This window comes from Auxenochlorella protothecoides (assembly GCF_000733215.1).
Source record: "Auxenochlorella protothecoides strain 0710 unplaced genomic scaffold scaffold33, whole genome shotgun sequence".
In the NCBI taxonomy this organism is placed as follows: Eukaryota; Viridiplantae; Chlorophyta; class Trebouxiophyceae; order Chlorellales; family Chlorellaceae; genus Auxenochlorella; species Auxenochlorella protothecoides.
In genome coordinates, this window is record NW_011934206.1 from 250665 (window position 1) to 277986 (window position 27322).

General features: G+C 64.1%; 9 protein-coding genes across 9 annotated transcripts in view; 3 read left to right on the plus strand and 6 right to left on the minus strand.

Moving 5' to 3' along the window:
• Positions 1-1530, minus strand: part of F751_3114 (hypothetical protein) — a gene marked incomplete at both ends in the record, with an annotated part of 3097 nt that extends 1567 nt beyond the window's left edge. The window contains 4 exons of the mRNA XM_011398982.1: positions 363-462; positions 629-782; positions 1014-1291; positions 1374-1530. Of these exons, the coding sequence (XP_011397284.1) occupies positions 363-462; positions 629-782; positions 1014-1291; positions 1374-1530 (689 nt within the window). The remainder of the gene's footprint in view (positions 1-362; positions 463-628; positions 783-1013; positions 1292-1373) is intronic.
• Positions 1531-3840: 2310 nt separating this feature from the next.
• On the minus strand, positions 3841-5192 carry F751_3115 (hypothetical protein; the record flags this gene model as incomplete). The annotated part of the gene is made up of 5 exons (XM_011398983.1): positions 3841-3921; positions 4193-4284; positions 4406-4556; positions 4733-5010; positions 5087-5192. 5 exons carry the CDS (start codon positions 5190-5192, stop codon positions 3841-3843), a joined length of 708 nt encoding a protein of 235 aa, XP_011397285.1.
• A 1127-nt stretch (positions 5193-6319) lies between these two features.
• Positions 6320-7026, minus strand: F751_3116 (hypothetical protein; the record flags this gene model as incomplete). The annotated part of the gene is made up of 2 exons (XM_011398984.1): positions 6320-6511; positions 6646-7026. The coding sequence occupies 2 exons, from the start codon at positions 7024-7026 to the stop codon at positions 6320-6322; spliced, it is 573 nt and encodes a 190-aa protein (XP_011397286.1).
• Positions 7027-7512: 486 nt separating this feature from the next.
• F751_3117 (Glycylpeptide N-tetradecanoyltransferase 1) lies at positions 7513-10218 on the minus strand (the record flags this gene model as incomplete). Its single annotated transcript, XM_011398985.1, has 8 exons — positions 7513-7616; positions 7812-7950; positions 8184-8639; positions 8964-9108; positions 9331-9414; positions 9656-9757; positions 9890-9963; positions 10063-10218. 8 exons carry the CDS (start codon positions 10216-10218, stop codon positions 7513-7515), a joined length of 1260 nt encoding a protein of 419 aa, XP_011397287.1.
• Positions 10219-10468: 250 nt separating this feature from the next.
• On the minus strand, positions 10469-13256 carry F751_3118 (Mitogen-activated protein kinase kinase 2; the record flags this gene model as incomplete). Its single annotated transcript, XM_011398986.1, has 7 exons — positions 10469-10648; positions 10902-11033; positions 11177-11557; positions 11802-12161; positions 12333-12623; positions 12833-12994; positions 13173-13256. 7 exons carry the CDS (start codon positions 13254-13256, stop codon positions 10469-10471), a joined length of 1590 nt encoding a protein of 529 aa, XP_011397288.1.
• Positions 13257-14139: 883 nt separating this feature from the next.
• On the plus strand, positions 14140-15437 carry F751_3119 (Zinc finger CCCH domain-containing protein 16; the record flags this gene model as incomplete). Its single annotated transcript, XM_011398987.1, has 2 exons — positions 14140-14256; positions 14442-15437. Coding segments are annotated over 2 exons (1113 nt in total), but the record flags the coding sequence as incomplete, so codon positions are not given.
• Positions 15438-15675: 238 nt separating this feature from the next.
• F751_3120 (hypothetical protein) lies at positions 15676-17579 on the plus strand (the record flags this gene model as incomplete). Its single annotated transcript, XM_011398988.1, has 3 exons — positions 15676-15778; positions 15928-17261; positions 17466-17579. The coding sequence occupies 3 exons, from the start codon at positions 15676-15678 to the stop codon at positions 17577-17579; spliced, it is 1551 nt and encodes a 516-aa protein (XP_011397290.1).
• A 779-nt stretch (positions 17580-18358) lies between these two features.
• Positions 18359-20529, minus strand: F751_3121 (UDP-glucuronic acid/UDP-N-acetylgalactosamine transporter; the record flags this gene model as incomplete). The annotated part of the gene is made up of 6 exons (XM_011398989.1): positions 18359-18514; positions 18716-18891; positions 19121-19333; positions 19644-19781; positions 19981-20293; positions 20425-20529. 6 exons carry the CDS (start codon positions 20527-20529, stop codon positions 18359-18361), a joined length of 1101 nt encoding a protein of 366 aa, XP_011397291.1.
• A 1247-nt stretch (positions 20530-21776) lies between these two features.
• The window catches only part of F751_3122 (hypothetical protein), a gene marked incomplete at both ends in the record, with an annotated part of 7101 nt that continues 1555 nt past the window's right edge, over positions 21777-27322 (plus strand). The window contains 12 exons of the mRNA XM_011398990.1: positions 21777-22117; positions 22346-22599; positions 22815-22982; positions 23176-23573; positions 23714-23873; positions 24041-24490; positions 24641-24927; positions 25037-25150; positions 25238-25829; positions 26086-26345; positions 26533-27040; positions 27140-27291. Coding sequence (XP_011397292.1) covers positions 21777-22117; positions 22346-22599; positions 22815-22982; positions 23176-23573; positions 23714-23873; positions 24041-24490; positions 24641-24927; positions 25037-25150; positions 25238-25829; positions 26086-26345; positions 26533-27040; positions 27140-27291 — 3684 coding nt within the window. The remainder of the gene's footprint in view (positions 22118-22345; positions 22600-22814; positions 22983-23175; positions 23574-23713; positions 23874-24040; positions 24491-24640; positions 24928-25036; positions 25151-25237; positions 25830-26085; positions 26346-26532; positions 27041-27139; positions 27292-27322) is intronic.

A 27322-nucleotide genomic window follows, 5' to 3' on the forward strand; every position in this document is an offset into this window, starting at 1 on the left:
GGCGAAGCCACGGGGGAGGGGGAGGGGGAGGGGGAAGCATTTGGCGAAGGCTCTGGTGGTGGAGGGGAGGAGGCAGGAGAGGAGGCAGGGGATGGGTAAGGGGTGGGGGAATCGGTGGAGGGTGGTGGGCTGGTGCCGGTGGGCGAGGTGCCGGGGGAGGCGGGCATGATGGCAATGTCGGCACAGTTCCAGAACTGCAGTGGAGAGGCATGGTGGGAGTGCGGAGGGATGGGGTACGAGACGATCATCTCAGCAGCATGGCAGGAGTGTTGGACTGGTCTTGCTTCATTCAGGACGTCAGGTTGGGCCAATTTCCCCTGTGAGTTCTGAATACCCAGAGCGCTCTGGCATGCAGGGCCGACCCGAGTCTCACCTCCTCAGGGTAGGCGCCATTGGTCCCGCACTTGGTCAGCTGTGGGCTGGCGTACTTGGGGTCGGTGTTTGGGGGCTCACAGGAGTTGCCTGCGGCGCAGAGGCATGGCGAGGGTGGGGAGGGTAATGGGAATGCTGTCCCCGGTGCACGGCAAGACTTTTGCCACTGATGGGCACACCGCAACGCCCTGCATCTCCCCAGAACCCAGGGCAATCAAGAGTTCCATCACCTTCCACCGCCCAGTGCTGCCCTCACCTGTGAGGTACCACCACTGCATCACGCAGCGCGTGTTGACGCCATCGCAAGTGAGGCCCTGGGGCAGCTGGTAGGCCATGTCCCAGGATCCGACTCCACGATCGTACCAGTAGGGGCTGCCGGCGTTCTGGGCTCCAGCCACATCAGCTTGCATCTGGGAAGCCAGAGTCCAGGGGGCGGGGGGAAGGGGGGATGGGTCGGGGTCTCCTTTAGACTTTAGAGTGGGTGTGACGTGGTGGACAGGTCTCTCGACTCCACTTGAATGGTGAGGAGTCCCTCACGCAGGTTACTGACCTCAGGACCCGAGCAGAATGGACTCCCTGGGGGTGTACACCGAAAGGGAAGGGAGGTTTGCCTGGGATGGACGGAGCTAGATTCCACTCACCAGGATGTGCTGGTTGAGGCACTCATCGGTGAGCTCCGCGCGCTCCGAGGTTGGGTCCTGAATGACGCACACCCTGAACATGAAACGCCCCTTGTGAGCTGCAGTGATCACGATCGTCATGTTGACGACCTGCCCCTCCGTGTAGGTCCCGGTGATGGTGCCGGTGGCGGAGACGCCGCCGTACTCGTGCTTCCGCTCCCCGGTGTAAGGGTCCCCGCACATTCCATGGCGACCAGCCGGCCACTCCAAGGACCCACCGGCGCTGCAAGCGCTCGGTCCTGTCCAAGGTGTTAAGGGTTTGAAAGGGTGGGAACCCGATGTGTAAGCGTCGCCATTTATTCTAGGTTCGCGCACCCTCACCTCCGGCGTTGAGGCACTGCTTGCAGTAGTCGGTGTTGTGCAGGGCATTCCTCGAGAGAGGCACAGCAAGGTAGCCATGGGCCTCCACACGCTGCAGCAAGCAGGCAGCCACGGCAAGGGCAAGGACCAGCGAGGCGGCCCGCGCGTAAGTGCGCATCGCGAGGTTAAAGTCTCACGATAATGTATCAAGCGGGTGGTGTGCGGGAACGTGCCACTATGGAGAAGTTGAGGTTCCTTGCTTGAAATGTGGGCGGTTGGCGATTGTTTGGATATGGGCATCCCGAGGTCTCTTTTATATGGAGTCGAGAGATCTCGATCTGTTTCCGCCCTAACTCCACGGGGGGGAGGTGCACTGACCGGAGGACCACCCTCTTTCCACTCCGGCCCAGCAGGTGGTCCCCATCTTAATGTGCAGTCAGTCAGCCTTTCAACAAAACAAATGGGCAAAGTGTACTCGATGCTTCCGCATGCCTCGATAATTATGCGCTTGGCAAGCATTACGCTTATGGGACATCTGTCAGCACACCCTTTGCCGTTATAATTTCATGTTTCAGGGTGCAATCCTCTGTCAGGATTTGGTCATCTCCATTCCTATGAGATTGCGAGTTTATTTTGGTGGTACATTGTTCTGTACGCGAGATTCCCTGTACCAGATGTGATCCTTCATCGCGCCCAGCTCCGGATGAGAGTTGCATCTGCAGATGCCCGCGGCCCTTTGCCCGACTACCCCTCATGCCAGAGGCCGCGCCAACCTCGAATTTCTCCCATGCCACCCATTTTCTATTCCTTTGATCGATAAAATATTTCGTAATTCCTTCCAAAGCATCGCTATGGGTGTCCAATTTGTTAAAAATCGTGCACTGAGGCCTGTTCTTTCGTGATCTTCCGGTTCCAACCTGATCGCCCCTCGGATCGTCGGCAACTGGTGACAAAGCAGGTGCAGACTCTGAACCATTATCGATCCAGTGGATCATCACGATCTAGTTCCTGGTGTAAGGTGATGTGCGTTGGCGCGGTGCACGGGGACCGAACGACATCGGATCATTTTTTCAGGTAAACCCCGCGTGCCGCTCCTCGGCGCCGCGCCCCTGCGACCGGGTCTCCGGAAGGCTAATCGTTCGGACGATTGGATAATCGAATGAGCTTCCTAGCGAGACCCCGTAGCCTATGCTTGTCATGTAGTCTTCGAATTAGTGGTAAGCTGGACAATCAATTCCTCGACGCGATGCTTCATTGCTTGCCAACAGCGTCCTCGCGTCACGACCAACAGGGACGCCTATGCATCTTAACGCGGTGAAAATGTATGCAGTTCTCGCCGACGCCACGAAGCGGTACATGCACATGCGTAGCAGCAATTTTGCATTGTCTTTGTAGATTATTTCCAGATGTTGCCAATGTTGTGGACTGGCAGCGGATTGGTCTCCTCGTAGATTCGCGTTGCCGAAAGTACTGCCCAGAACAGCAACATAACCTGCTTGATAACCGCCAAAATTGATGTACGAGTAACTTGCCTCCTAGCCCGAGCGTTCACAGAACTATGAACTCCTAGACGAGGCACCTGGTCCTGTAGGGTGACAATGGGAAAGAGTCCTCTTGCGTGCAACGCTTGGCTCCTTTCCACAGTGAACGCAGCGAGGTGAGAGTCTCTCTGCCGGCGAATGGTACACAAGTGCGCGCAAGTGAAATGTGTGAATAACCAAATGGGCAAATTCATGTGTAGGTTTAGGAGAATTTTGAAGTTTGCAGCAGTCTGCTGTCGACACATGGTTTACTACGCCGAGCCTCCAACTGTGACTGTACCTGTGTGAATCTCCAGATTATTCAATTAATACTGCACCTTAGACTGGTCTGATACCGGAAGATAGAGAACATGTTTCACAACATCTCTTGCATAGTAACATTATATGTAGGAAGCACTCATTATTTTGTGCTCTGCAGAAAATTGGGAGTAAGAAGCGATCTACACTAAATAAAACACTACAGTGTTGGCATCTTTCATGACGTACACTGCAGAAGCCGGCGAAGGCAGGCAGCTACTGGGTCAAATCTGGTGCAGTCTGGGCGGTATAGGGTACGATCTGGCTGTTAGTAGTATCTGGGTCAGTCCCGTGCAGTAGTTGTACTGTGGCGCCGTGGTACGCAAAGCCCTCAGGTCATTGTATGATACTCCTGACGACCAGCCACTATGTTCGGAAGCCAGATTGAAGGGGGGTAGGGGCCACAGTGGCTGTGAAATGAGTGAGAAATTCAGCTGGTACGGCTGCCGCATTTGCTTTACTTGCAAACCTGAAAGTGAAGTATACTTCCCATGTCGTCGGCAGAAGAGATTCCTGATATCCATGCTGGTGCCGGTGCGCCATCTATAGGTAGAAATGGCTATCAGGCATTGCCTGGTGAATGTGAGGGGGGAATGATGCCTGGAGACGGGGAGGGGGAGACTTCAGATGGGGAAGTGGAGGAGGATGTGTCAGATGGAGAAGGAGACGGAGAGTCGTTGCTCAGAAAAGGGGATGGAGAGTCGTCCTTGGGAGAAGGGGACGAAGAATCGCTGCTGGGAGAAGGGGTTGACCATTGGGACACTGGCGATGGAGATAATGACGTCGGGCTGGACGTGCTGGAGGAGGTTTCTGAGGACGCCGGCGCGATGGAGATGTCGGCGCAGTTCCAGAACTTGTGTGGGGAGGGAGAAGCATATACTTTGGCAACAGCGTGCTGAAAGATGGAAGCTCAAGTAGATGAGCAAGCACCAGGCCTCAGGATAGGTACAGAGCGCTTTCCTTGTACCCCTGCCACCAAGCAAGCATAAGCACACCGCTTACCTCTTCAGGGTAGGAGGCGCCGTCGTCCAGACAGCCCGGCAGCCAGAGACTGGCATAGTTGGGGTCGGTGTTGGGGGGGTCACATGTATTGCCTGCAGGGTGCAGCACGGGGAGGGAGGTCGACAGCAATTGCAACGACAGTCTTGCCCCCGCATGGAGTGCCCCAGAGCATCCCCGGGACGACTGAATGCCCGCGCAATTCCAGGAGCGCACCAGTGAGGTAATACCATTGCAGCACACATCGTGTGGTCTGACCGTCACAGGTGAGCCCCTGTGGGAGCTTGTAGGTCATTGTGGCGTCAGAGCCAGTGTCATACCAGTGAGCAGTTCCTGGGTTCTGAGCCCCCGGAACGTCAGCTTGCACCTGCGAGGGCAGGATTTGGGAGCAATGGAGAGTGGGACCCGACTGATGCATCGGCATGCAGATCATCAACTGGAGGAGTGAAAGAAAACCGGTCGCTTTTTGCACCCAGGCTCTGCACGGACGGCGGTGATTCCAGTCCACCCCTCCCACTCACCCCCCCCAAATTCAGCTCTCACCAGGATGTGCTCGTTCAGACAATCCTCAGTCAGCTCGGTGAGCTCCAGGGAAGGGTTCCAGATGACACAGATTCTGAAGGAGAACCGTCCCTTATGGCTCGTATTGATCACGATGGTAATGTTGATGTTGTCGCCCTCAGTATAATTCCCGGTGATGGTGCCGGTGGCAGAGACGCCACCGTACTCATGCTTTCGCTCCCCGGCAAAAGGGTCCCCGCAGATGCCGTGACGGGAAAGTGGCCACCTCAGTGCACCACCCTCGCTGGTGGCTCGGGTCCCTGGTAAACATGAAAAGTGGAGGAGTTGAGATGGCATCTGCTGATCAGCCTGACTGACAGAGATTGCACGACCTACCTCCGGCATTCAGGCAGTGAGGGCAGTAGTCGGTGTTATGCAAGAAGTTTCTCGAGGCAGGGACGGCAATGTAGCCGTGCGCATCGACTTGCGTGAGCACCAGCATTGCCGTGACAGCTGCAGTTTTGAGCGAGATCGCGGTCATGATGTGCCGACCACCACTTGGAGGTCCAGGGCCCAATGTCGCGGGAAAAAATACAAGTTATGAAGCGCTTTAAAGTTATCTATGACGCCCCGATCGTCTATTGCTTGCAACAGGGTGCATTCTGGGTACCTGCGATGTGATTCATGCCGCCGAATTCGATTCCAGCGTGTTGAAAGTAGGTGACAAACGTTCCCGAACGGGAGGAATTCGCTATGTCCACAGACACCGCTTTCTAACCCGCGGAATCGATTTAATACAGCATTTATATTATGTTCGAGCGTCGTTGTTGCCTGGGCGGCCTCTCTTTGCGGGAGTTTCGAGGGAAGTGCGTTGTCTGCCAGGAACGTTCAGTGCACGTTCTCAAACGTTTTGGATCCCCCTCACTGGGGCGGGGTGTTGTGGGGGTTAGAAAAGGGCCTTCAGGTCCAGAGCTGCGCAGTTTGGAGCTTTAGATAATGGTTATAATTGTATTCTGGGCTTGCAAAGGCTCCTATCGGGCACTGCACTGGCTCTGCATTTTAGGTCCATGAACGTTTATGAACGTTGTGCGTCGTTGGACGGCCTCTCTGGACGTCTGCTGCTCCGCGGCTTTGGGTTGCTGCCTTGTCGTGTTCTCGGGAGGGATGCCATCAGTCCACATGCTCACAAAGGCACCCGTTGCAATGTTTTGTGCAGCCACTGGCACCAAAGATGACATTCACGTGCACTGCAAGGTCAACGTTGTCAACCGCGACGTGAACGGAGCCGCCAACATGCTCATGCTGACTAAGTGTTTTTTTGAAAATGCACTTCGTCCCACTGCATTTGGTGGCCCCCCTGCTTCCCCTTCTTCCACCCTCCCACCCCCCCCACCCCCTCTGGTTCGCCGATCGAGGCAACCAACTGCGCCAGTCAGATCCCGCTTGCGGGAAGCAGCTGTGCAACCGGCGCAAGCCCGGTAGCGGCATATCTTCGACTCGCGCGAAGCATACGCCGCAGGATCGGACTTCTGTCATGATGGGGACACACAGGGTTCCGGTTGAAAACTCACATCACCCCAGCCACCGGAGTTGCCGGAGCTGGTGCCAAGCCGTCGCCATGCGCCCCCTTCAAATGATCCACTCCCAGAAAGCAGTGAGGATGCCATCGGGACGCTGCTCCTCTGTGCGAAAGGCCTCACTGGGAAGGCCCGGGACCTCTGCCTCTACTCTGTGGCAGATGTAGCAGGTTGCAAGCCCAGGATACGACAGGCTGGGTCTCCTGTCTTCCGTCATGGTGTGGCTCTCAGTCTTGATGCTGATCTGCACAGGGGTGTGGAGCAAAGGTGCACCCTATGCATTGAAGCATCTGCTTGGATCTGCTCATTCTCCTCCTAAAACCCGCCCTGCTGGCCTGGGCCAGGTCAGCAGGTGCATGCACAGGTGTTCAGACATACCTGGGGGGAGGGGGGCAGCACGCTGGCCAGCTCCTCGTGCACGCCACGCACAGCTGCCGCCTCCCACGCCTCGCCCGGAAGCAGCTTCTCGGACAGGGGCAGGGCCCGGGCGCGCTGAGCACCGCTCGGGAGCACCTGTCGGGCCTCGATGAGCATCCGTCCCCGCGCGTCCCGGATCTCCACCGACACCACCGAGACACGGCGCTGCGGCTGCCCCCCCGCATCCAGCCCCAGTGTGGACTCCCCATCCAGGACCTCGGTCAGCAGATGTTCCAGGCTCTTGGTGGGGCCCTGGCCATAAGGAGCGGTCGGGACCCCATGACCCTCCAGCCAATCACGCAGCTGGCCCTGCGTTGCAGGCCTGAATGCCTGGGCGGCCATCGCCAGGCACCTCCGAGGCCTCGGCCCCGCGCCGGCCACTGCACAAGGATTGGTACTTTGGATCAGACAGACATTCCCGATACGACACTAAGGTCCCAGCTGGTGCGGGACGACTGAGTATGCCCCCCCGGGCCCGCTCACACAGAGTGACGGGACGCGCGAATGGCCCCCCGAGCGGCCGCCCTAGAACTGGGGGCTGGTGGCGTGACCGCGCTAGCGTACCGATCGCGCCATCGCACGCTTGGGCCAGTGTCTCAGGCCACGAGGAGGTTGGGACGAACTCCCGGGGTGGCCTCTGCCCCACTCATCACCTCGCTCTCCCGGCGAAGGCTTCTACACTCAGCAGGTTTGGGATTTCGAAAAGCAGTGCTGGAAGGATGGAGAGGCACGGCACGCCTTGAGCTATCCCGGAAGACCACCCGGAAATGAATCTGCATGAGATCTCTTGTACACCCCCCGGATTGGAGGGGTTGGTACCGTGCCTGTTCACAGCATCACGAGGCCCACTTCGCTGGGTACCAGCGTCTTGCCCACCCTCCAGTTGTAGAGGTAGTACCGCAGCTTGCCATCCCCGATCCCAAACTTGAGGTCTGTGATTGGGAAGTGGTTCCATATGTGGGGGTGTGGGTCTTTCGGCATATGCAGGCTGGATCCAGGGTGCGGACCGGTTCTCGAGCCCACCAGAAGCACCCGGCTGCCCTCCCCGACTCCCACCCCCATGTTCTGGCAGCATGAGTCCCTGACAGGACCAGTCGCCGCCATGCCCCAGAAAGACCTCCACCCACCTCTGAGGACCTCCCCATTCTCAAAGATGTCCAGTGCATTAAAAACGTCATGCCCCGTAGTATGCGCCAGGATGAGGGCGTCGTTGAGCAGCTTGGACAGCGGGATGGTGGCCGCCACGGTGTAGAACATGTACGCCGCCTGGCGTTGGGAGGGAGGGGGAGGGAGATTGAGCGGTGCTGCCGTGGAGCGACGAGGTCCACGCGATTGCGGCTGGTTGTGTCGGTGTGTGCGTGTGGATTCCCTGTTCTGTCCACAAGCCAACCGCAGAGGGGGGGCATGCCTGGTGAGGAGCCATGCGCACACAGACTGATACAGCGCCTTCCAAACGCTCCCACCTCCCCACTCCTGAGCCTCCCCTTCCCCCTTTCTACCTTGAGCGTGTTGTACTCGGTGTTGTTGATGACGCTGGAGGGCAGGGTGTAGAAGGAGAGCATGTCGGTGATGGCGCCGCCCTCGCCCTCCACCACGTAGCTGTGCACCACGTCCGGCAGGGGGAGGAGCCAGTGCGCGACCTCGGCCTCGCTGAGCACGGGGGCGAGGCGGTAGCGCGCCAGGTGGCGCGCCAGCAGCGCCGCCACGGCCGGCACGTCGGCGCGGGCCATGGGCCGCACGCCGGGCGAGGCGGGCGCGGCGGGCAGGCGGTACAGCTTCACCGCACGCGCCACGGTCATGCGCGGGGCGAGGCGCGAGAAGCCCACCGCCACCAGCTTGCGCGGGTTCAGCGTGCGGTGCCAGTACTGCGCCTCGGCCGCGGGGCGCGGCAGCAGCACGCCGGCCGTATACACCGCCTGCCAGATGCCCGCCAGGTTCACACGCCGCGTGATCTCCTGCGGAAGGGGCGAGGGAGAGGAGGTGGTGTGGGAGGGCGTCTGCACCGGTATGTGCGCATTGGCTGCAGGGAGGCCGCTGGCCGTCGTCCGCGAGCGGCTGACGAGGGGTTGAAACGTGATCATGGGCAGGGTCCTCCACCCCCTCCGCGGGACCCGATAGAGGATTTCCACTGAGCGGCTGGGGCTGCCATTGCTGGGACTAGTCAGACACAGCTGCAGCGCTGTCCCATCTGATGCAGCCTAGGGCCCCGTTCCCATTGCCTGCCCTTCATCATACTCCTCCCAAAGTGGATATCCCATTGGTACCGTCGAGCGACCAACCTTGATCAGGACGGGGGCGAGGCGCTTGTGTCGCAGCTTCTTGTGCACACACAGGAAGTTGATCTCGACCATGGGCAGCTCCTGTGCATCCACCCGCGTCTGCATGGGGATGCCGGAGATGAAGGCCACCAGCTTCCCGCTGGACCTGTCAGGTGCATTGGCAGGGCGGGTGCAGGTGGGAGGGTGCTGGTGATGCTGGGACGGGGCCGTGGAACACCGAGTGCATGCTAGGCGAGGCGGGTGGGAAGCCTGCCTCGCTGCAATGCTTGCCAGCGAATCGCGCTGCGGTGCAGTCAGCCTTGCCGAATCTCAGCATGCACACGTCCGCGCTCCCTCCCCCTGCTGCCCTCCATCCACCACCACTCACGTCACCCGCACACCACACAGCCACTCGCTCCTGGTCCCGGGTGGCTTGAGCGCCCAGCGCAGAAACTCGGGAGAGTAGGCAAACCTTGGAGGGGAGGAGGGCGAGGAGAGGTGACCCAGGCTACTCACGGCGGCTTGTATACACTGGTGCCAGAATCTCACATTATGTGGAGCTGGCACAAATAGAGTACCCACCGAGCAGGCACGCAGCGTGACACTGAGTTCATCAGGTACCAACCCAGCTGCAAACACGCACGAGGCCCTTGGGCCCTCTGAGCCGATGCTTCACATGCATTGAAACAATGTCAACACCCCCAAGCACCCACCTGAACATGTTCTCGTCATCCTCGACATAATGCTGGCACAGCAGGTCGTACACCTCCGTCAGCTGCTTGTCGTCATCAATGTCGCAGTTGTCCCAATGGAAGCTGCGGTGCAGGCGTTGGGTGGATGGCAGTGAGCCCTGATGCTGGATATGGCCCGCATGGCGGGCAGGCTTCGGCTGTAAGCAGGCGGTGGGTGCGGCCGCCCCCACCCTGCCAGTCCAACCCTCCACGCACTTGTCAGGCAGGCTGTTTGGTGCCTGGCGGATGTCAGCGACCGTCTTCGGCGTATCGATGGGCCCATTATCACTCTGCATGGAGCATGAGAGGAAGGGGCTCAGGCTGCGGCAAAACATTGCTCTCCTGGCTGTCTGCCAAGACCCCATTCCCTAACCCCAAGCGCCACGCACCGAGGAGGTGCTGGCCTCCTCGCCAAACTGCGATACGGGCTGTGTACTCCAGAATGCATAATTATCCTTTGGTTGTGCCTTGTTGGCGAGCCCCAGGGCGTCCAGGGCCGACTTCAGCCTGTCCGCCAGCCCGCTCTGATCCTCACCCTCCGCCATTATGAGGCGGGATCCCTCACTCTATCGCCACAATACGAACCTGTTCCAGATCACAAGGACTCCGCGCTCAATATAACATAGGCATGGCACGTCGCTATTGACTGCCGGGGGCCGGTCGGCCCAATGCGGTAGGGTTGGCCTCCGGCGCGCGCGCCACTGACCTTGCTGGAATTTGCTGGGACATGGTCACCCTCCCTCGGTAGGGCGCACAAAGGGAGGGGCCTCTGGGCTGCTCCACTGCATGACTGAATCAGCTCCACACACCCAGCAGTCCTCCTAGGTCCAGCAATAAGACCGTGGCGCTGCCTGGCCCAGGTTCCTCCGCCCCTGCCAACTGCATGTGCAGCTTGGCCCTGGCCGCCAGTGGTGGCCCTTGGTTCTCTCCCTGCCGGTGAATGCTGAGGTGGGCAGTCACCGCCACAACATCTTCCTACGGAGCACAAACCAGCGTTGGGGGATGGGAAGAGGAGAGCGAGGATGAGGATGGTGTTCTGGACCTTGATTTGATCGAATGAAGACACCTTCCCACTATGGTTTCGAGAAGGGAAGGTGCGCCACACGACTCGGGGCACTTCTTCCCAGGAGTGTGCAGCAGGCGGAACCCACCATTCACGGTCGCCTCCCTGTCATACACAACAAATGGGTGCCTGGCCTAGATGCGGCCCTGCACTCCTGCCACGCACCGTGATGCTCTTCCAGTCCACGCTTTCCACCCAGAGCCCCACATCTGCCGGGGCTCCACGCCGCATCGCCTGCTCCACGGTCTTGGCGGCGGTGTACCGCCCCGAGTGCTCTGTGGCACCCACCCTCACCGCCTGTGCATGTGGAGGGAGGTGTTTGTTGGTCGTCATTGTAGAGGCCCTGATAAATGATTGTTTGCTGGGCGGCGGGCGACCACCTGGCGTCGCCAACCTGTCGGCCTGTGAAGACTTAAAGGTGCACATGCGGCTACTCCTACTTTACCCTGGCCCTCTTCCCACCTCCTCCATCCCCGCCACTCACGCAGGTCGGCCCCAGCAGCGGCCCCCTCCCCCGCCTCGCCTGCCCGCCCGCTGGTGGCTAGGGCCCGGAAAAAGCGGGCGCAGGCGGCGAGCACGGCGTCGCCCCGCGCCTCCTCCACGTCGTGCGTGCAGCGCATGAACTGGCGGAGCGTGGCCGCCATCGCCGTGCGCTGCAGCACGCCACCCTGGGCGCCCGACCCCGCGACCCAGGGGTGGCGCAGCAGCTCCTCAATGCTGGCGCGTTTTGTCGGATCGCGAGCCAGGCAGGCCGCTAGGAAGGAGCGGCAGGCGGGCGAGACGGCGCCGGGCGCGGGCAGGGGGCACTCCTCCTCCATCACCTGCCGGGCGTGAGGAGACGGGGGGGCGGGCCCAGGGGTGAGTATTCTGGCCTGGGGGTCATCGAATGGTGCAAGCGCGTCCCTGCACCTGTGCGCAAGCCCCTGGACTGGCCGACGACCACTGTGGGTCTCGGGTCTGAGGTGGTAGGCCACCCACGCGTGTGCCTGGCACCCCCTGGAGGGCCATTCCCCACCTTTGACAGGCTCCCCCGTCACCCACCCACCACCGTCCTCTCCCCCCCACCTGGACCATGAGCTGCATGACCCCGGCGCTGGCGTCGTAGGGGTACTTGCCCGTCACCGCCTCCAGCAACGTCAGGCCGAGGGCCCAGACGTCGGAGGGCAGGCCATAGGGCAAGCCGTCTACCCTCTCCGGCGACATGTAGGTCACCGTGCCGGTGAAGGTGTGGCAGGCGGCCAGCGTCGCATCGGGGATGGTGGCGGAGATGCCAAAGTCGGCGACGCGCGGGTCGCCCGCCCGCGTCAGCAGCACGTTTGCGGGCTTGATGTCACGGTGCAGCAGGCGGCGGCCGTGCAGCGCGCCCAGCGCACGCAGCACGCGCGCCGTGATGGGGGCCAGGATGCGCTCGGGCACGGCGCCCACCTTATTCGTTTGGGGGAAGGGGGTCCGGGAGGCCTTGCGGTGAATGGAAGAGCTGAGGGGCGAGCATATCATTCTAATGATTCTTTCATCACCAGAAGGCATCACAAGGGAGGGGTCCGGGCGGAGACTCTGGCACCAGACCTCGTCCATGCCATCCCAACAATAATCCACCTTGGCAATGACGTCAGCCAGGGAGCCTCCGTCCACGTACTCCAGCACGACAGCGATTTGACCCCGGTCGGCCGCGTGGTAGGCGCCGTGGAACTGGACCAGGCCGTCGCAGGGGGGCGCGTTGCACAAGGCCTTGATGTCGTTCATCAGCTGGTGGCGGCTGCCACGGTCCAGCACGCTGATCTTCTTCACCGCCACGAACCGCGCCTCGCGCGGCAGCCAGGCCTTGTGCACCACGCCGCAGGCGCCGGCGCCCAGCTGGCGCAGCATGCGCACGTCGCACTCGCTGATCTGGCAGACGGAGGGGTGGGCGGGGGAGGGTGATGAGGGGGGGATTGGCTGAGAGCTAGACGTGAAGGAGGGCGATGATTGTGGTTCGTACCAGATCAAGATAAACATGGCTGGGAGGCATCTTCACGTCTGCACACAACCCATTTGCTCTGCATTTCCACAAGGAGCACATGGCCCTGTCCTTAACGCAAGCCCCTAGCGCCCCCCACACCACTGCACGCCGCTCTCGCCTTGTAAGAGTGCGTCTGCTTGGGGGCGACTGCGGTGGCGGCGGCGATCATGCCCCGTGGATTGAACTCAAAGGCCTGCATGGACTTGTAGAGCTTGAGCGTGCCCGTGGGGAGCACCTCGATGGAGGGCGCAAGGAGGTTCTGTTTGGTGGGAGGACGAGCAGAGGAAGGCCTGGCTAGGAGAGACGTTCAAAGAGACACTACTGTGTGCCCCTCTGAGCCTGCTCGCCCGGCAAGCACAGCTCCGCATCGAAGAAAGACAAAAGCTTCATCCTTGAGAACGATATATATGCACGAGGTAACGCAGATAACCTCCTACATTTTGATCCTGGTTGTCGCCATCCCAGCTGGAGCGCTGGGGAGACGCTGGCCTGAGGATGTTGAGTTGGAGCCTGGGCGGCATGCTGAAACTGATGGTAGGAGCTGGCGATCCCTACCTAATCTCTCATTCACTCCAGGAGTTTAGCATACTTGATGACCTGGATTCGAGGCCTTGGATAGGCCGGCGCGTGCGTATCGGTGTGCGGCGGATGGCCCCGTGTTGGATCTCCGTCTCGGGTGCTGGTACCCTCGTCCGACCACGACCGCCCTCGTCCCTGCGTGATAGGCTTCCTCGCTGATGCTGGCGATATGGGCTTGCACCTCACTTTTAAAGTCACGAGTAACATCCTGTATCGCTCACGATCTGCTCCCCGCTGTCCCCGTGCTCTTCAAAAGCATCTCATGCAGAGCACGACGAGGTGTCTCGGGAGACCTCGCACGACCTACACAGCCTACGTATTCCATTCCGACGTCATGTAGGTAATTTCTTGCATCTTGACACAAGATAATAAGTATCCATGCAAGCTTGACAGGCCACCGCTTTGTGGCGGGATGTCGCGGCAGAATTACCGGGGCAGCAGCAACCAGGTGAGAAGTTTATAATGCCGTGCCATGAAAGGAGCACAAGTGAACCTGCATGACAGCATACGCCTCCCATACTTTCTATCCCAGGATGGACAGAGGGGAGGCTGGCAGAACGCGAATAGGACTGGTAAGGTGGGTCCATGGGGCCATTGCAGTGCAGATGTGTGATCATCCTCATTGAAATCTACTATTCTATGAGCCTATCCCATCTCCCATTCACCAGGCCAGAACGGAGATCAGAGGTCTCGGAACCAGGGCAATAATGCGTGAGTGAGAAGTGGACCACCACATCTGTGCCTTTATTCAAGGTTCTCGCTGCATGCCCCTCCCCAGCACCTCATGCAATCCCCCCCCACCGTGCTCGCAGGGCACCGTCGCTCTGGCGTGATGTCGTGAGGGACGACCTCATCCACCAACGGCCCTTCTGGGTGCTGTCGTGCTACGGACACGCACGAGAGGGTGCCAACGATCTGACCGGCGATGTCAGCCCTGAAGAGGTCGGCAGCGCAGTAGCGGGCTGGGGGGAGGGCAGTGCAGGTCTACACGGGGTTGTGGATGCTGCCATGGGCACGGATGTACATGCCATTCCAGGCCACTGGGAATGTTTCTGATGCCATGATGCCATGGGTGTGACTGTACAGTGATTCCCGTTATGACTAGGACCCACTACACCCCACCACAGGTGCGCTGGATGGACATGCGGCGTGGGGCACCGCAGCGCCAGCTGGCCTCGGATTTCCAGAGCGCTCGACGCGCGCGCATCAACTGCATGGACAGGCTAATGAAGGCACCCCAAGCCCCCAGCAGGGGTGGAGGCGCAGTGGCTGCCCCGCCCTACCCTGCAGCACAGGCCGGCATCAGCGAGCAGCCCCGACCCCAGCAGCCGGCCGTGGCCCAACAGATGGGTGGCGGGGGGGGCTTCGGGGCTGCCTTCCGGAACGTGCAGGCTGGCGCGACGGCAGCGCCCGCTCAGCCCAGTCAGACAGGGTTTGGAGCGGCTGCAGGGCTGGGGCCGTCACCCCTGGCTGCCGCACCCTTCGGCCCACGCCCTGTATCGGGATTTGGGAGTGGAGTGCCCTCGGCAGCCCAGCCGGGCTTTGAGGCAGCAGCCGCGCAGCAGGGCTTCGGAACAGCAGCCGCGCAGCCGGGCTTCGGGGCAGCAGCCGCGCAGCCGGGCTTCGGGGCAGCAGCCGTGCAGCCGGGCTTCGGGGCAGCAGCCGTGCAGCCGGGCTTCGGGGCAGCAGCCGCGCAGCAGGGCTTTGCAAGCACCCCCATCATCCAGCCGGGCTTTGGGGCAGCTGCCGCGCGTCCTGGCTTTGGGAATGCGCCCACCCCATCAGGCACATTTGGTGGTGCGCCTCCTGCTCCAGCAGGATTCGGGGCCTCACCTGGCGCCGGCCCCTTTGGAGCTTTTGGGGTGCCCACACCAGCCGCTGCACCCCCGAGCTTTGGGGGCTTTGGGGCCGCTCCAAGCCCTCCTGCATGCCAAGGACAGAGCATGGCAGCCCTGGGCCTCAATGCCACACCGCAGGGAGCAGGTCTGGGTCAGGCTCAGCAGCCACCCTTGAACCAGGCCAGCCTGGACGGGACGGACGCAGATGTCGCTGCATGGCGTGCGCCTGCCTTTGAGCCGGGGAAGATTCCCGAGACCTCACCCCCACAGGAATTCTGCACATGACTGGACCATGCTCGACCCTGTAAACCTTCATTCCGTTGCTTGATACGTTTGGAACACATTCACTTTCTCACCTGGGGGCAGCTGATGATCTGAGAGCCCGACGTGATCTCCAGATGCCGTGTCGAGGGTGAGCACTTAGACCCTGGGGGTATGCACCTGCTCCTCGCAGCATAAGCCCCCCTTCAGCAGGTGCCTAGCCAACACTCTGCCCCGCACCTCGACAAAGGAACGAGTCCAGATGGACATGCAGGGCTTGGACTTTGGCGGGGGCCTGCCCGTCGTCACGGGCAGGGAAAACTCCCTGGCCGAGCTCGACGCCTTGGATGTGGACAACCTGATGAGTGAGTGGCGCGTGGCAGCGCATCACACCCAGTGATGTATCATATGCATTTATCCATGAAGGAGTGGAGTCGGCGGGCCCCGTCGACATGCAACCCCCGCCCTCAAAGTGATCGCCCACCCTCTTCCCTACATACACCCTCCCCTGCAGACTTCTTCGGGCCCATGACCACCCCCATCCCCTCCTTCGGCGACGGCGCCATGTTCCTGCAGCAGCAAATGCTGCAGCAGCAGCTCCCCCCCCGCACCCCCACGGGCTCCGCCCCCCTGTTCCCCGACCCCCCCCTGGCCGCCCCTGCGGCCAACCTCTTCTCCTCCATCCCCATGCCCGACTTCGGCAAGCCGGCCACCTCCTCCCGCCCCCCTGCCGACTCCGACCACTCCAGCGACGACGCTGAGGGGCGGTCGCGCGGGCCCGACGCGCACAAGACCACGGCCATCCAGGAGAAGAACAGGCGCGCACAGAAGCGCTTCCGCGAGCGCCAGAAGGCCAAGATGAAGGACATGACGGAGGAGCTGGACGACATGACCTCCGAGCTGGGGCGCCTTCGCGTGGAGAACGGCGCGCTGAAGAACCGGAATTCCATCCTGGAGAAGGTGCTGGCCCTGCGCGACGAGCACATCCGGGTCCTGCAGGACGAGCAGCATGTGTTTGACCTGGGCAACCACCATCTGCAGACCAGCAACCCCAAGCTGCTTGGGCCGGGACCTGCCGCCCCTGCCATGCTGGGGTATGGGGCCGGCGGGGGCGGGAGTGGTCTGCAGGGCGGCGGCCTGCCCGGGTCTGGCCAGGGCGCGGGGTCGCAGCTGCCGGCGCGGGGGTCGGGCCCGCTGGCGCTGTCCGCCGCGCTGGCCTCGGAGGTGGCATCGGTGAAGACCATGCCCGCTGACGCCGTCATCTCGCGCTGGAAGGAGACGGTGCGCGAGCTGGGCAACATCCTGGTGACCCTGGAGGGCTGCCCCGACCCGTCGGCGCCGGCGCACGCGGAGGCCAGCGCCACGCTGACCCGCGTGCTGGACGCGGCGGGCGCGCTGTGCATGCACACCGCGGTGCTGCACCCCACCAACATGCAGCGCCTGATCGCCACCGCGCTGGACGACGGGCGGTCGGGGATCAGCTCGGAGGACCGCGCGCGCTGGGCAGGAGTCACTGCCTCGCTAGCCCTCGCCCCCGATCAGCGCGCGCAGGTGGTCAGCCTGCGCGCCATCTTCCTGCGTCGCATGCGGCGCGTGGTGGAGGAGCGCCGCGCCATCCTGGACCGGCTGCAGAGCGTGAGCGTGCCGGACCGCATGCTGGCCCTGCAGTCGGTCATCGCCGAGACGTTGAAGGTCAACGAGTGCACCGTGGAGCTGAAAGCCAACCTGCAGGAGGAGCACCTGGCGGGCATGGAGTTCATCGGCACCGTGTTCAAAACCATCTTCACCCCCCTGCAAAAGGCGCGCGCCATCGTGCAGAGCTACCCCTTCTACCCGGACGTCTACCAGGTGTGCTGGAGGGGTGTGTGTGTGTGTTAATGGAGGACAGGGAGGGTTTAGGACCTGGAGAAGAGCATGTCACCGCGGGCCCCGGTCGCTCTCGACCTGGCAGCCCCCGCCCCTCCCGTCCCACCAATCCTCGGCCACGCTGGTTGCTGGGCACCCCGACTGGTCGTGCTGCCGCAAACTCTCCTCAACACCCCCCTGGTGCAGATCGCGACCGCGCTCGTGTCGGAGCAAGAAGCGGGGCTTGACGGTGTGGGCGCGGGGCCTGGCGCCGAGGCAGGAGCCCTGATCAACATCCCGGTCGCGTACAAGGCGTATTGAGCGCACAGGGGGGAGGGCAGGAGGGTTTCGGAGGCGCTGGTCGTCCCTCTCCTCGCGATCGTCCGTCGCGCCATCCCACCTGGGGTAGGCCATCGCACGTCGGCTCCGCAATCATCCCTCTGCCCCACCCCATCGACTCCCTGCGTGCCCCTGTTGCGGCGTCGCGGCTCTTTTCCCAGTGACTGTAGCGCGTCCTGTGCCCTCACCCTCACCCCCACCTTGCAATAACGCACCCAAGGGCACAGACTCCCCAGCGGCCACCCCTTGCCTTGCAAAGCCCCACCCAGCCATGTCTCCAGCCTCTGTACCCCTCGGCCCAGGCCGCCCATTGCGATTCCGAAACACGCCAAGCGCTCGAGCAGCCATGGGGTTGGGGGTGATTGGAGTGATCCGGCTGGGGGAAGGTTTGCCATGTGCTGGCCAGCCGCAGCCAAGCACGCGAGCAGTGCTTGATACATGTCGAGCATCGATGAGGGGCCCACAAGGGAGCAGGCGATGCGGGTGCGCTGAGGGAGCAGGCGCGTGCAGGCATGGGCAAGGCTGGCAGGTGCATGATGGGACGCAACCTGGCTGGCTGGTGGGTGCAGGGAGGAGATCCTGCCGGCAGGTGCATCTGGGGAGGGAGGCCGCCAGTAGATCCGCAGCATGAACGGGACACAGCAGGACTCGGCGCCGCCAGGCTGGGGCAATGCGTCGCAAGAAAGTGGCCCTGCCCTCCCTCAGCGTGATGGATGGCGCCTGAGGGCAGCCCTTGGACGCCTTGGCAGCCTGACGCTCCTTCACCCCCGCTTTGCGTCGCGTGGCCCCAGCGCGGCGCCGAGCTCGGCGGCGGCGGCCGCCTGCGCCGACGTGGGCGGCGGCGAGTCGCCTTCCGGGATCGCGCCGGGTGCGCCGGGCGCCAGCGCGGCGTTCAGCAGCGGCGCCAGGCTGCCCGACTGCAGCATGGAGCCGGAGCCGGCCAGCCCCGCCGCGAGGGCGGCCGTCGGCGGCGGCGGCCGCCCCCCGCCCGCCAGGTGCAGGAAGGCGCCAACGTTGTTGCTGCTGCCCGTGCGCGAATGCACCGCACGGCTGTGCGCCCCCGCGCCGCCGTCGGCGCCGGGCCGCGCGCGCAGCCGGTCGCGGCCGATGACGGGGACCTGTGACAGCAGGCTGGTCTTCAGCGCGCGCTGGCGCGCCTTAAAGGCGCTGCGAGTCGCGTACCACACCGCACCGGCCATGGAGGCGCCCAGCCCCGCCGCGTTCCAGGGCGAGAAGACGAAGTCGCCAAAGGCCAGCGCGCCCACCACCGTCATCAGCACGTTCTTCAGGTTGCCTGGAGTATGATGTTTTTTGTTGGTATGTGTGTGTGTGGGCGGGGGGGGGGCCGGGGGCAGAGAAGGGATGTGCATGATGTGTTTGCACGTGGGAAGGGGAGGGGACTGCAGGGCCAGGTCGGTCGACTGCGTCCCCTTTGCTGGCGGATGCCTGGTCTCATGCTACCCAGCATGTCCCTTGGCACCCGCCCAGACCCCCACACGCACACACACACACACGCTGCGCACCTGCCACGCTGGTCATCAGCGGCTCATTGACACGGGTGCATACCATGGTGGAGTGGTTGATGGTCAGGCCCATGGCACTGGCCAGGAAGAGTGCGGTCTGGAATTGGGGGGAGAGGAGGAGCGGGTAGGCCAGCACGCGCCACACCTCGGAGCGCAGCAGCAGGACGCCGCCCAGCAGCGGCAGCGACAGCACGCTGTTGTAGAACAGCATGCCTGGCGAGTGGGTTGGGGGGAGGGGTGGGAGGGGTCGGGTAAGAGGTGCGGCGGTGGACAGCAAGCGAATGGGGCCGCACAACGTAGCTGTGGAGAGCAGGGTGATGGGCCAGGACAAGGCGCTCCAAAGCCCCCGGAACGGCGCCCGGAGTTCGTCAGGTCACGAAGCCGGCAGCAGTGGAGCTTCATGCCGCCGCAAGCAGGGGGAGCTGCTCCATTTTCGAACCTGCTGTCCCTCCTCACTTGTCCGAAGCTTACGGCCACCATGTCACACGCTCCCATATTCCCTACTCCAACCCTTCCTCTCCACCTGTGGTCGACAGGCCGTGCGATGCAGGGTTATTCTTCACCATGATGAGGTAGAGGGAGGTGAGCAGGTCGTTGGCCAGCACCGCGGCATACCCCCGCATGTTGAAGCTCATGTCCGTGAAAGCCGCCACAAGCGCTCCTGCGAATGTGGAGTGTGGGTGAAGGGGGTATTTCGGGCGGGTTGGCGGCCCCAGGGCGCAACTGGCTGCCAGTGGGTTTGAACGTGAGGCCAGCCACGGCGTCCAGCTTGCCAGGGGCTGGGATGACCCTGCCCAGCCCCCAGACGGTCCATGTGTGCCTCTTTCATCCACCTTCCTCCCCTCCCCAACCCCTCTCACCCCCGATCATGATGCTCATGGCGGCCAGGGTGGGCCAGTCGTGGGACTTGTGCAGCCAGAAGCGCTCCAGCAGGATGGTGATGAGCAGGGTGAAGCGGCGGAGGGCGATGAACATGGGCACGTTGAGGCCCTGGGTGCCCACCAGCCCCGCCACCACGTTCAGCACGTTGACCAGGGCCAGGGGGCTGAGACCCCGGGCCAGCTGCCAGCTCAGCTCCGGGCGGGCGATGGCATAGGAGACGGGGGCGATGAAGAGCATCTGGAGGAAGGCCACCGTGAGCGGGAAGTGGAAGCCGTAGGAGGAGAAGATGGCCTGCAGCGCGGAGTGGGCAGTGTGGTGGTTTGTGGGAGCGCGGCGCCCATGCTCCAGCTTTGTAGGAGGGTGATGGCATGGGCCGTCCTGCTGGGCACCCGCAGCCGCCCCAACTCCCCACCCGCCCATACCTTGGTGGTGTACTGCACGAGGATGCTGCTGCCCATGAAGTAGGCCACCGTGGACAGGCGGTGGAGTGGTGTGGGCTCCGCGCCATCTGAGCCATAGCCCCTCATCCAGGGGGAGACCCGGAAGGGGGTCCACGCTGGGGGAGGGGGACCCGGCGAGGAATGGCTCAGGAGGCCCGGCACACCCTTGAAGTAGCCACGAGGGTCATCGCATTCGAGAAAATCTGATATGTATCCAGATGCAGATGGGCCGAGCCGGGAGCACGGGACAGAGAGGGGCCGTTGACGTGGCTATGTGACTGCCGTGCAAGGTGGCGCCAGGGGCTGGGGCCTAGGGAAGAGAGTACGGGCGGGTATTGAGATAACCAGGAGAGTTACAGACCGCCACACAAGCCTGATGGGGCGTCTCTGATGGGATACACCGGGGCTGCGCACCTGTACACCACCTCCCGAACGGGGTGGGTGATCAAGCTCAAGCGCTCAGATCGGGCGCGCGTTGAATTTTGGAATGCATGGCGCTTAAGGCGAGTGACCCTGGCCCCAGTGGAGACAGTCCGAGTCCAGAAGCGATGTCGTATCAGCTTGGTTTTATCGGAAGTCTCCTGCCCATCATCGTCGGCTGCCTTTGGGGTGTGTGGGGAGTCCGTGTGGGTCTCACTCTCAAGGCCCGCCTTGCGGCAGGCGCGACCAGATCACATCGTTTGAGTGCCAGCTCATTCATCCACCCATTGCATCACAGGAGTAACAAATCCATTCATCAGGCAAGGTGTGATCGCTGCCAACAAACAAGCGCCGACTGCCCGGACAGGTGGGGGAGGATTAAAATGGATCCCTCCAGTACACCTGCAGCTTTCCCACTCGAACATATGTTTTCCACACCCAAGATCCCGAATCCCAACTTTCACTTCTTGGCGCAGGCGTGGCGTGGCTGGACTCGGGCATTCACTCCCTGAGCACTCCAGCCCTGATCATTCCTCAGGGCCTCAATCTGCTGGGCGGAGTGATTTTTGCAAGCAGCCTCCGGTTCTGCTCCATCTCCACTGCTGGCCCCATTTCCAACGGTGGGTAAGGACTCTGTGTCTCAGAATCGGAAGTCTGGCATGTCTGCGCTTCAGTGCCGCAGCCCAGCCTGTTCATGGTGGCAGCCGCCTCTGCACATTCTCAAGATCCACAGCCGCAATGCATGATCCTGCAATGGAATCCAGTTTCCCGCACCCTCTCAAACGTACAGGCGTGACTCTGGCGGTCACGGCCTGTGTGGAGACCCTGCTGGGAGAGCCCTCCCGCCGACGCCTCACGGCCCTTGGGGTGGCCCTGGTGTGCTGCGGCGCCACGCTGTGCACGCTGAGCACCTGATGCCGCAGCCGCTGCCGACGCCCGGCGACGACGCGCCTTCCTCGACCAGCGAGGCGGTGGAAGCGCTGGCGCGGGCCTTGGAGAGCATGAGCGGCGAGTGGGACGAGCCCGAGTGGCGAGGAGGTAGTCTCGGTGACCTGGGTGCCGGCCAGGCCTTGCACGGGGACTGGGATGCGGCGGAGGCGGAGGACGAGGGTAATGGCAACGTTGCGACGGGCCCGGCCTGGCTGCCTTCCTCCCTCGGCAACGCACAAGGGCTGAACTTCACAGCCCTGCTGACGGGTTTGGACGACGACCCCCTGGCCGCCCTGACGGCAGCAGTAGAGGAGGACAGGCCCAGGTGCACAAGTTTGGTGCTGTGCTTGTTGCAACCGGCATGTGCATATTGTGAGGCTGTTCTCGCTCGAGCTGTCTCACCTCGCCGAGCGATGGCCGACCTCGTGCGGGTTCCGTTCAGACCCTGGGAGAGCACTGTCACTGGACGGGGCGCAGTCAACCCTCTCCGTCTGCCCTCCTCACCGTGCCCTCAGCCTGCTGACCCCTCACGCCTCTTTCCCCCTGGGCCCAGGTTCGCGCCCAGCGCAGAGTGGCAGGCCGCCATGGGTGCATCACAGGCGGATGAGGACGCGGGGGAGCTGGTGACGACAGACGCTGCCTCCGGCGGACCCCCATCGCCCCGGGGAGGAGCTGCGAGCCTGCGGGCGGGGGCGGGGACCGAGGATGCCGCCTCCCCCGCCTCTTCCAACAGAGCTGGCGCCTCCTCGGGGCAAGGGGCGACTGCCGCGTCTGAGGACAGCGAGGACACGTCCATCCCCTGCGCAGGTGAAGCGCTTGGCTGAGGTGGCGAGTGCCCGAGTGCTCTGACATCCGTATTTTGTTTCCTGACCGCGGCTGGACGCTGGTCGCTCCTCATGTGTGTGTAACGAGGCGGACCACGCCTGTGCCTGCCAGCATCAAAGTCTTGGGATGGAGTTCGAGATGGAGAACATGCATGTACAACGCTCTCCCTCACGCTCGGGACGGTCCCACGCGTGCAGGTGAGGGGGGGAGCTCAGATGAGGCGGAGGTGACGGATCACAACCCCGGCAGCGGTCAGCCAGGGCCTGCCGACCAGCCCTCCGCCGCCTTCCAAAGGCTGCGCCCCCTCTGCACCGCGCTGCTGGGTGCCGGGAGCAACCCTCAGGCCCTGGCAGGCCACCTGCAAGGTATGTTCCTGAAGGTAGCGGAGTGTGACTGCCGAGGACTCTGGTAGTTGCTTGCACGCCGCCGACTGTGTGCGCCTTGTCCCCCATCTTGTACCATGCTGGGGATTGGAGGGTCGGCAGTCCTCCCCTGGGAGCGTCCCGGTGCCCAGGATGTTCCTTCTCCAAGCACCCTCACGCCCCTGCGTCTCCACAGACCTGCATGCGGTGCTGGAGTCCCTGGGTGACGCAGAGCTGGGCCCCTGCGTGGCCTACGTGCTCTTCCCCCTGCTCATCCTGCTCGACGCAGCGGCGCAGGAGGGCGGGGCTGGGGCCGCGCCACGCGGCCAGGGTTCCTGGCGCGCCACTGAGCGATGCCTGGCCTGCGTGCTCTCCGCCCTGCGCGGCGCGGCGGGGTCGGCGCAGACGCCTGGCGCGGTGCTGCCGCGCCTTGCGGCAGTGCTTGGCCTGCCGGAAGTCACCGAGGAGGCCTCCCGCCTGGCCTGCGAGGCCATCCTGCTTTCACTGAGGGACCAGACCTCTGGCCCAGCCAGCGTGCTGGCGTCGCGGGAGGCGGCACCCCTGACGGGCCACCTCTTCTCCTCACTCCTCCACGTGCGAGGGGGTTATCTGGGAGGGGGCTGGAAGGGCGTGAGTACTGCTGGCACAGGCCACAGGAGTTCTATCTCTCTACCAAGGCCCCCCCCCCCCTAATGAAAGGCACTTAACCTCTCTCCTCACCCACCAATCTGCAGGTGGTGGCCGCGCAGATGCGGGCTGGGAGCGGCGGCAGCCGAGCCCTCGTGGCACTTGCGCTGCAGGCCCTGGGGTGCGGCATCCGCCGGGTGGCCGACGCCGACGTCCTCGCCTTCTTCCTCCCAGGCATCGCGTCGGGGCTGGCCAACGCGCTATCGGGTGAGCAAGGCGGGGCAGGGTGGAGCAGACCGGCATCGCATGTGCGGCGCTCGGCTCGTGTGGCTCTCGACACGGGGCTCGATGGATGCTGGCACCCAGTGCTTCATCCAGCCTGGTGATGAGAAGAGGGTCGTGACCAGCCAGCTCAAATCGCTCACCCCACGCAGGTGGCCGGAGCAGCAACCCCTCCTCCGCAGGCCCTGGATCCAGGGCAAACATGGCTGCGCTGGATGCCCTGACCCGCCTCGTCTGTGCGACGCTGGGGGACGGGGAGGGAGCGGTGTCGGGGACCGTAGGCGACAAACGGACAGGTGCAGCGCCGCCTACGGCCGCCAGCGCCCTGAAGCAGCTGCGGGCGCTGGCGGCGGGGGCGCAAGGCTGGCCCTGCCTCCCAGATGCGGAGCCGGGATCGGACGCAGAAGGCGCTCTGGACCCGCCCCCCGGGTCCCCTGCCTCGCCGGCGCAACTTGATCCAGAAGACCCGATCCTGTGGGTGGAAAGAACCGCGGCGTGGCGCGCCGACGCCGCTGGGAAGCTGGGTGGCCTGCTGGCGACCACCCTGCCGCGGCTGGCGGCTGCGCAGCAGAGCCCCGCCACCCGAGCGGCCGTGGCGCGAGGTGCGGCCGCCGGGGGGGCTTGATGATTGAAGGGCGTGGGGGAGCATGGCTCAGAGGGGCATGCATGTGGTTGTGGTCGGAGACCTTGCCCTGCCACCCTAGAAGACAACAGCTCGCCACCGCCTCCTTCATCACTCACCTGTCCCACAGCCGCGGCGAACCTTCTCAAATGCTGCAGTTCCACCCTGGGCGCCGCCACGGCCGACCTGCTCCTCGGCGTCCTTGGAGTCGCCGCCCAGGACGCCTGGCCGGAGGTAGCCGCGCCTGCCCGCGCCGCGCTGCAGGCATGGGCAGGCCAGTGCATCGCCTCGCATGGCTTGGGCCCCGACCCCCTCCTCGCCAAGGTCCTTGACTTGCTGCGGGGACTTCCCGAGGCCTTCCACCGCGGCAGCCACCCGGGGACCCAAGCCTGCTTGCTGCTCACCAGCTGCCTGCAGGTCGGTGTTCGTCAGCTGTACCTGCGCGGTGCTCGAATGCATGCCTGCTGGGGCTGTATGGCTCCCCTGAGACCGACATTCACCCTGCTCAAGAATACAACCCCGCCAGGTCGCGCCGGAGGGCTGGATGGAACGGTGCCTGCTGAGCCGGCCCGACCATCTCGCCGCTGTGCACGCTGCGCTACACGGCGTGCTGGAGGTCGACGCGCAGGTGGCAGAGCTGGTGGCTCGGGCCGCGGGCGGCGGCCGGGTCCGCGGCCTCCTGGAGGGCCCCGCGGCTGTTGAGGGCCGGAGCATGTTGCCGGCACAGAGTGAGGTGCCTGAACCCCGCGAGGCGCGGACGGCGCCGGGCGAGGTGGGCGAGGCTCCGGAGTACCCATCGCCTCACGCGGGCTCGAGCCCGCACCACGACGCCGGGGTCAGCGTGCGCATGGCCCCCGCACTCGTGCACGTGACCACCGAGGCTGCGTGGCGGGCGGTGGCGAGCCTGTGCGGCGCCCTGGGGTCAGCCGCGGGCCGGAGCCGGGCCGGCCTGGAGCGGCTGCTGGAGCCGTGCCTGGAAAGCGCGGGGCGGAGGGCGGGCGCCGATGCGACGGAGTCGTGCCGGGCCCTGACCCTGGCGGCCGCCTTCCTGGCCGGCACAGCGCCGCAGCCCGGGGAGGAAGGCGCGGCGCGGCACGAGGCGCTGGCCCTGGCCGCCGTGCTGGTGCTCGCCGACTCGGCGCCCTGGGAGGCGGGGGGCAGCTTGGGCGAGGCCCTACCCCGAGGGGCTGGCGTCGCCGCACTCCGCCTCTGCTCCGCCTGGGACCTGGTGGCGGTGCTGGCCGCGGTGCAGGGCCCACGCTTTGCACGCCGCGGCGCCGCCCTGCGCCCCATCCTGCTGCCCCTCTTCGAGAGCCTGGGTGAGGGGGTATGAAAGGGGCGCTGTGCGCCCTGAGCTCCTGCAGTTGAACAATTGCAAAGGGGCTCTGCATGGTGGGGCACGCGCCAGGCTCTGAGACTGGACTGCAACTGGCATCCAGACCACCCCCCCTCCCCCCGTTGCAGCTGCTCTGCCGATGCCCCGCACTCGCATGAGGCAGTCTCTTCCCCTGCCCACAAAACCCCAATTCCAACTCTTGGGCCCCCCCCCCCCACCTTTTTCTAACCCAAACACAGAGTCGCCCAGCGGGCTGGTAGCGGAGGCGGCGGGCCTGGCGCTCTCGGCGCTGGTGCGGCACGGGCGGTACGATGCGGCTGGCCCCGGCGACCTGGTCTCGCAGAACGCAGACTACATCGTGGACGGCCTGTGCCGCCAGCTGCGCCAGCCGGCGCGCCACCCACGTGCGCCCGCTCTTTTCGCCGCGCTGCTGAAGCAGACGGGGGTGCCGCAGATGCTGCTGCCCCTGCTGGCCGAGCCGCTGCGCGTGGCTTTACAGGTGAGTTTATTTGCGTGTGTGGTTTGAACCGACGGAAAGGGGGGAGGACTAGAAAGTGGGCCTTTGGTTTGCCTGTTTGACAAATGGGCTGGGAAGCAGGGGAGGGTCCTGGGCGGCTGGGCATGGCAAATGAGAGTATCCTGTGAGGTAACCCCGCTCACTCTCTCCCCGCTCCCCCTCTCCAAAGGGCTTGAGCGTCATGCTGCGGGCCGCGGCTCCGCAGCACACGCTGTCCTTCTTATCCACGCTGCGCGAGGCGCTGCGCGGCGCTGCCTCGCTGGCGCGGGAGGCGAGGACGGGTGCCGAGGCGCTGGCGGCCGAGGTGGCGGAGGCCTGGGAAGCGGCACGGTCAGATGCAGCGCGAGAGGAGGAGGCCGAGGACGGCGAGGAGGGCTCCGGGTACGAGGCCGCGCGCGCCTACTTCACGCGCAGGGCAGAAGAGCATGCGGGCGTCGACGGTCACCCTGCGGCCCCCGAACCGCTGCAGGTCCCGCTTTCCGAGCGGCAGCTGGCTGCGCTGCGCGCGCTGCGGGGCCAGGCCCACGCCGCCGCCTCGCTGGCCGCGCCCGCGTCCGACGCAGCGGGCGTGCTGGCGGCGTCGGCGTCGCTGGCGGTGGCCACCGCCGCGCTTTCCACCTGCCTCGCGGCGCTGGCCGCGCTGGCCGAGGCCGGCGCGGCGCTGGCCGCGCTGGAGGGTCGGGTGGAGCGGCTGGGCTGCGCGCCGGCCGCGCTGGGGCCGCTGGCCCCGGCCACGCCGCGCCTGCTGCCCAGCGTGCACCTGTTCTGGGAGCCAGTCGTGCTGGCCCTGGACGACTGGCGCGTGCCAGTGGTGGAGGCCGCCCTCGACTCGCTGGCGGCCCTGCTCAAGCTGGGCGGCTCCTTCCTCCTGCGCCGCTTCGGCAAGGAGGCCGCGCCGCGCCTGCGCCGCCTGCTGGCGGATGGGGCGGTGCGGCGCGGACAGGGGCCCCCGCTCCCGG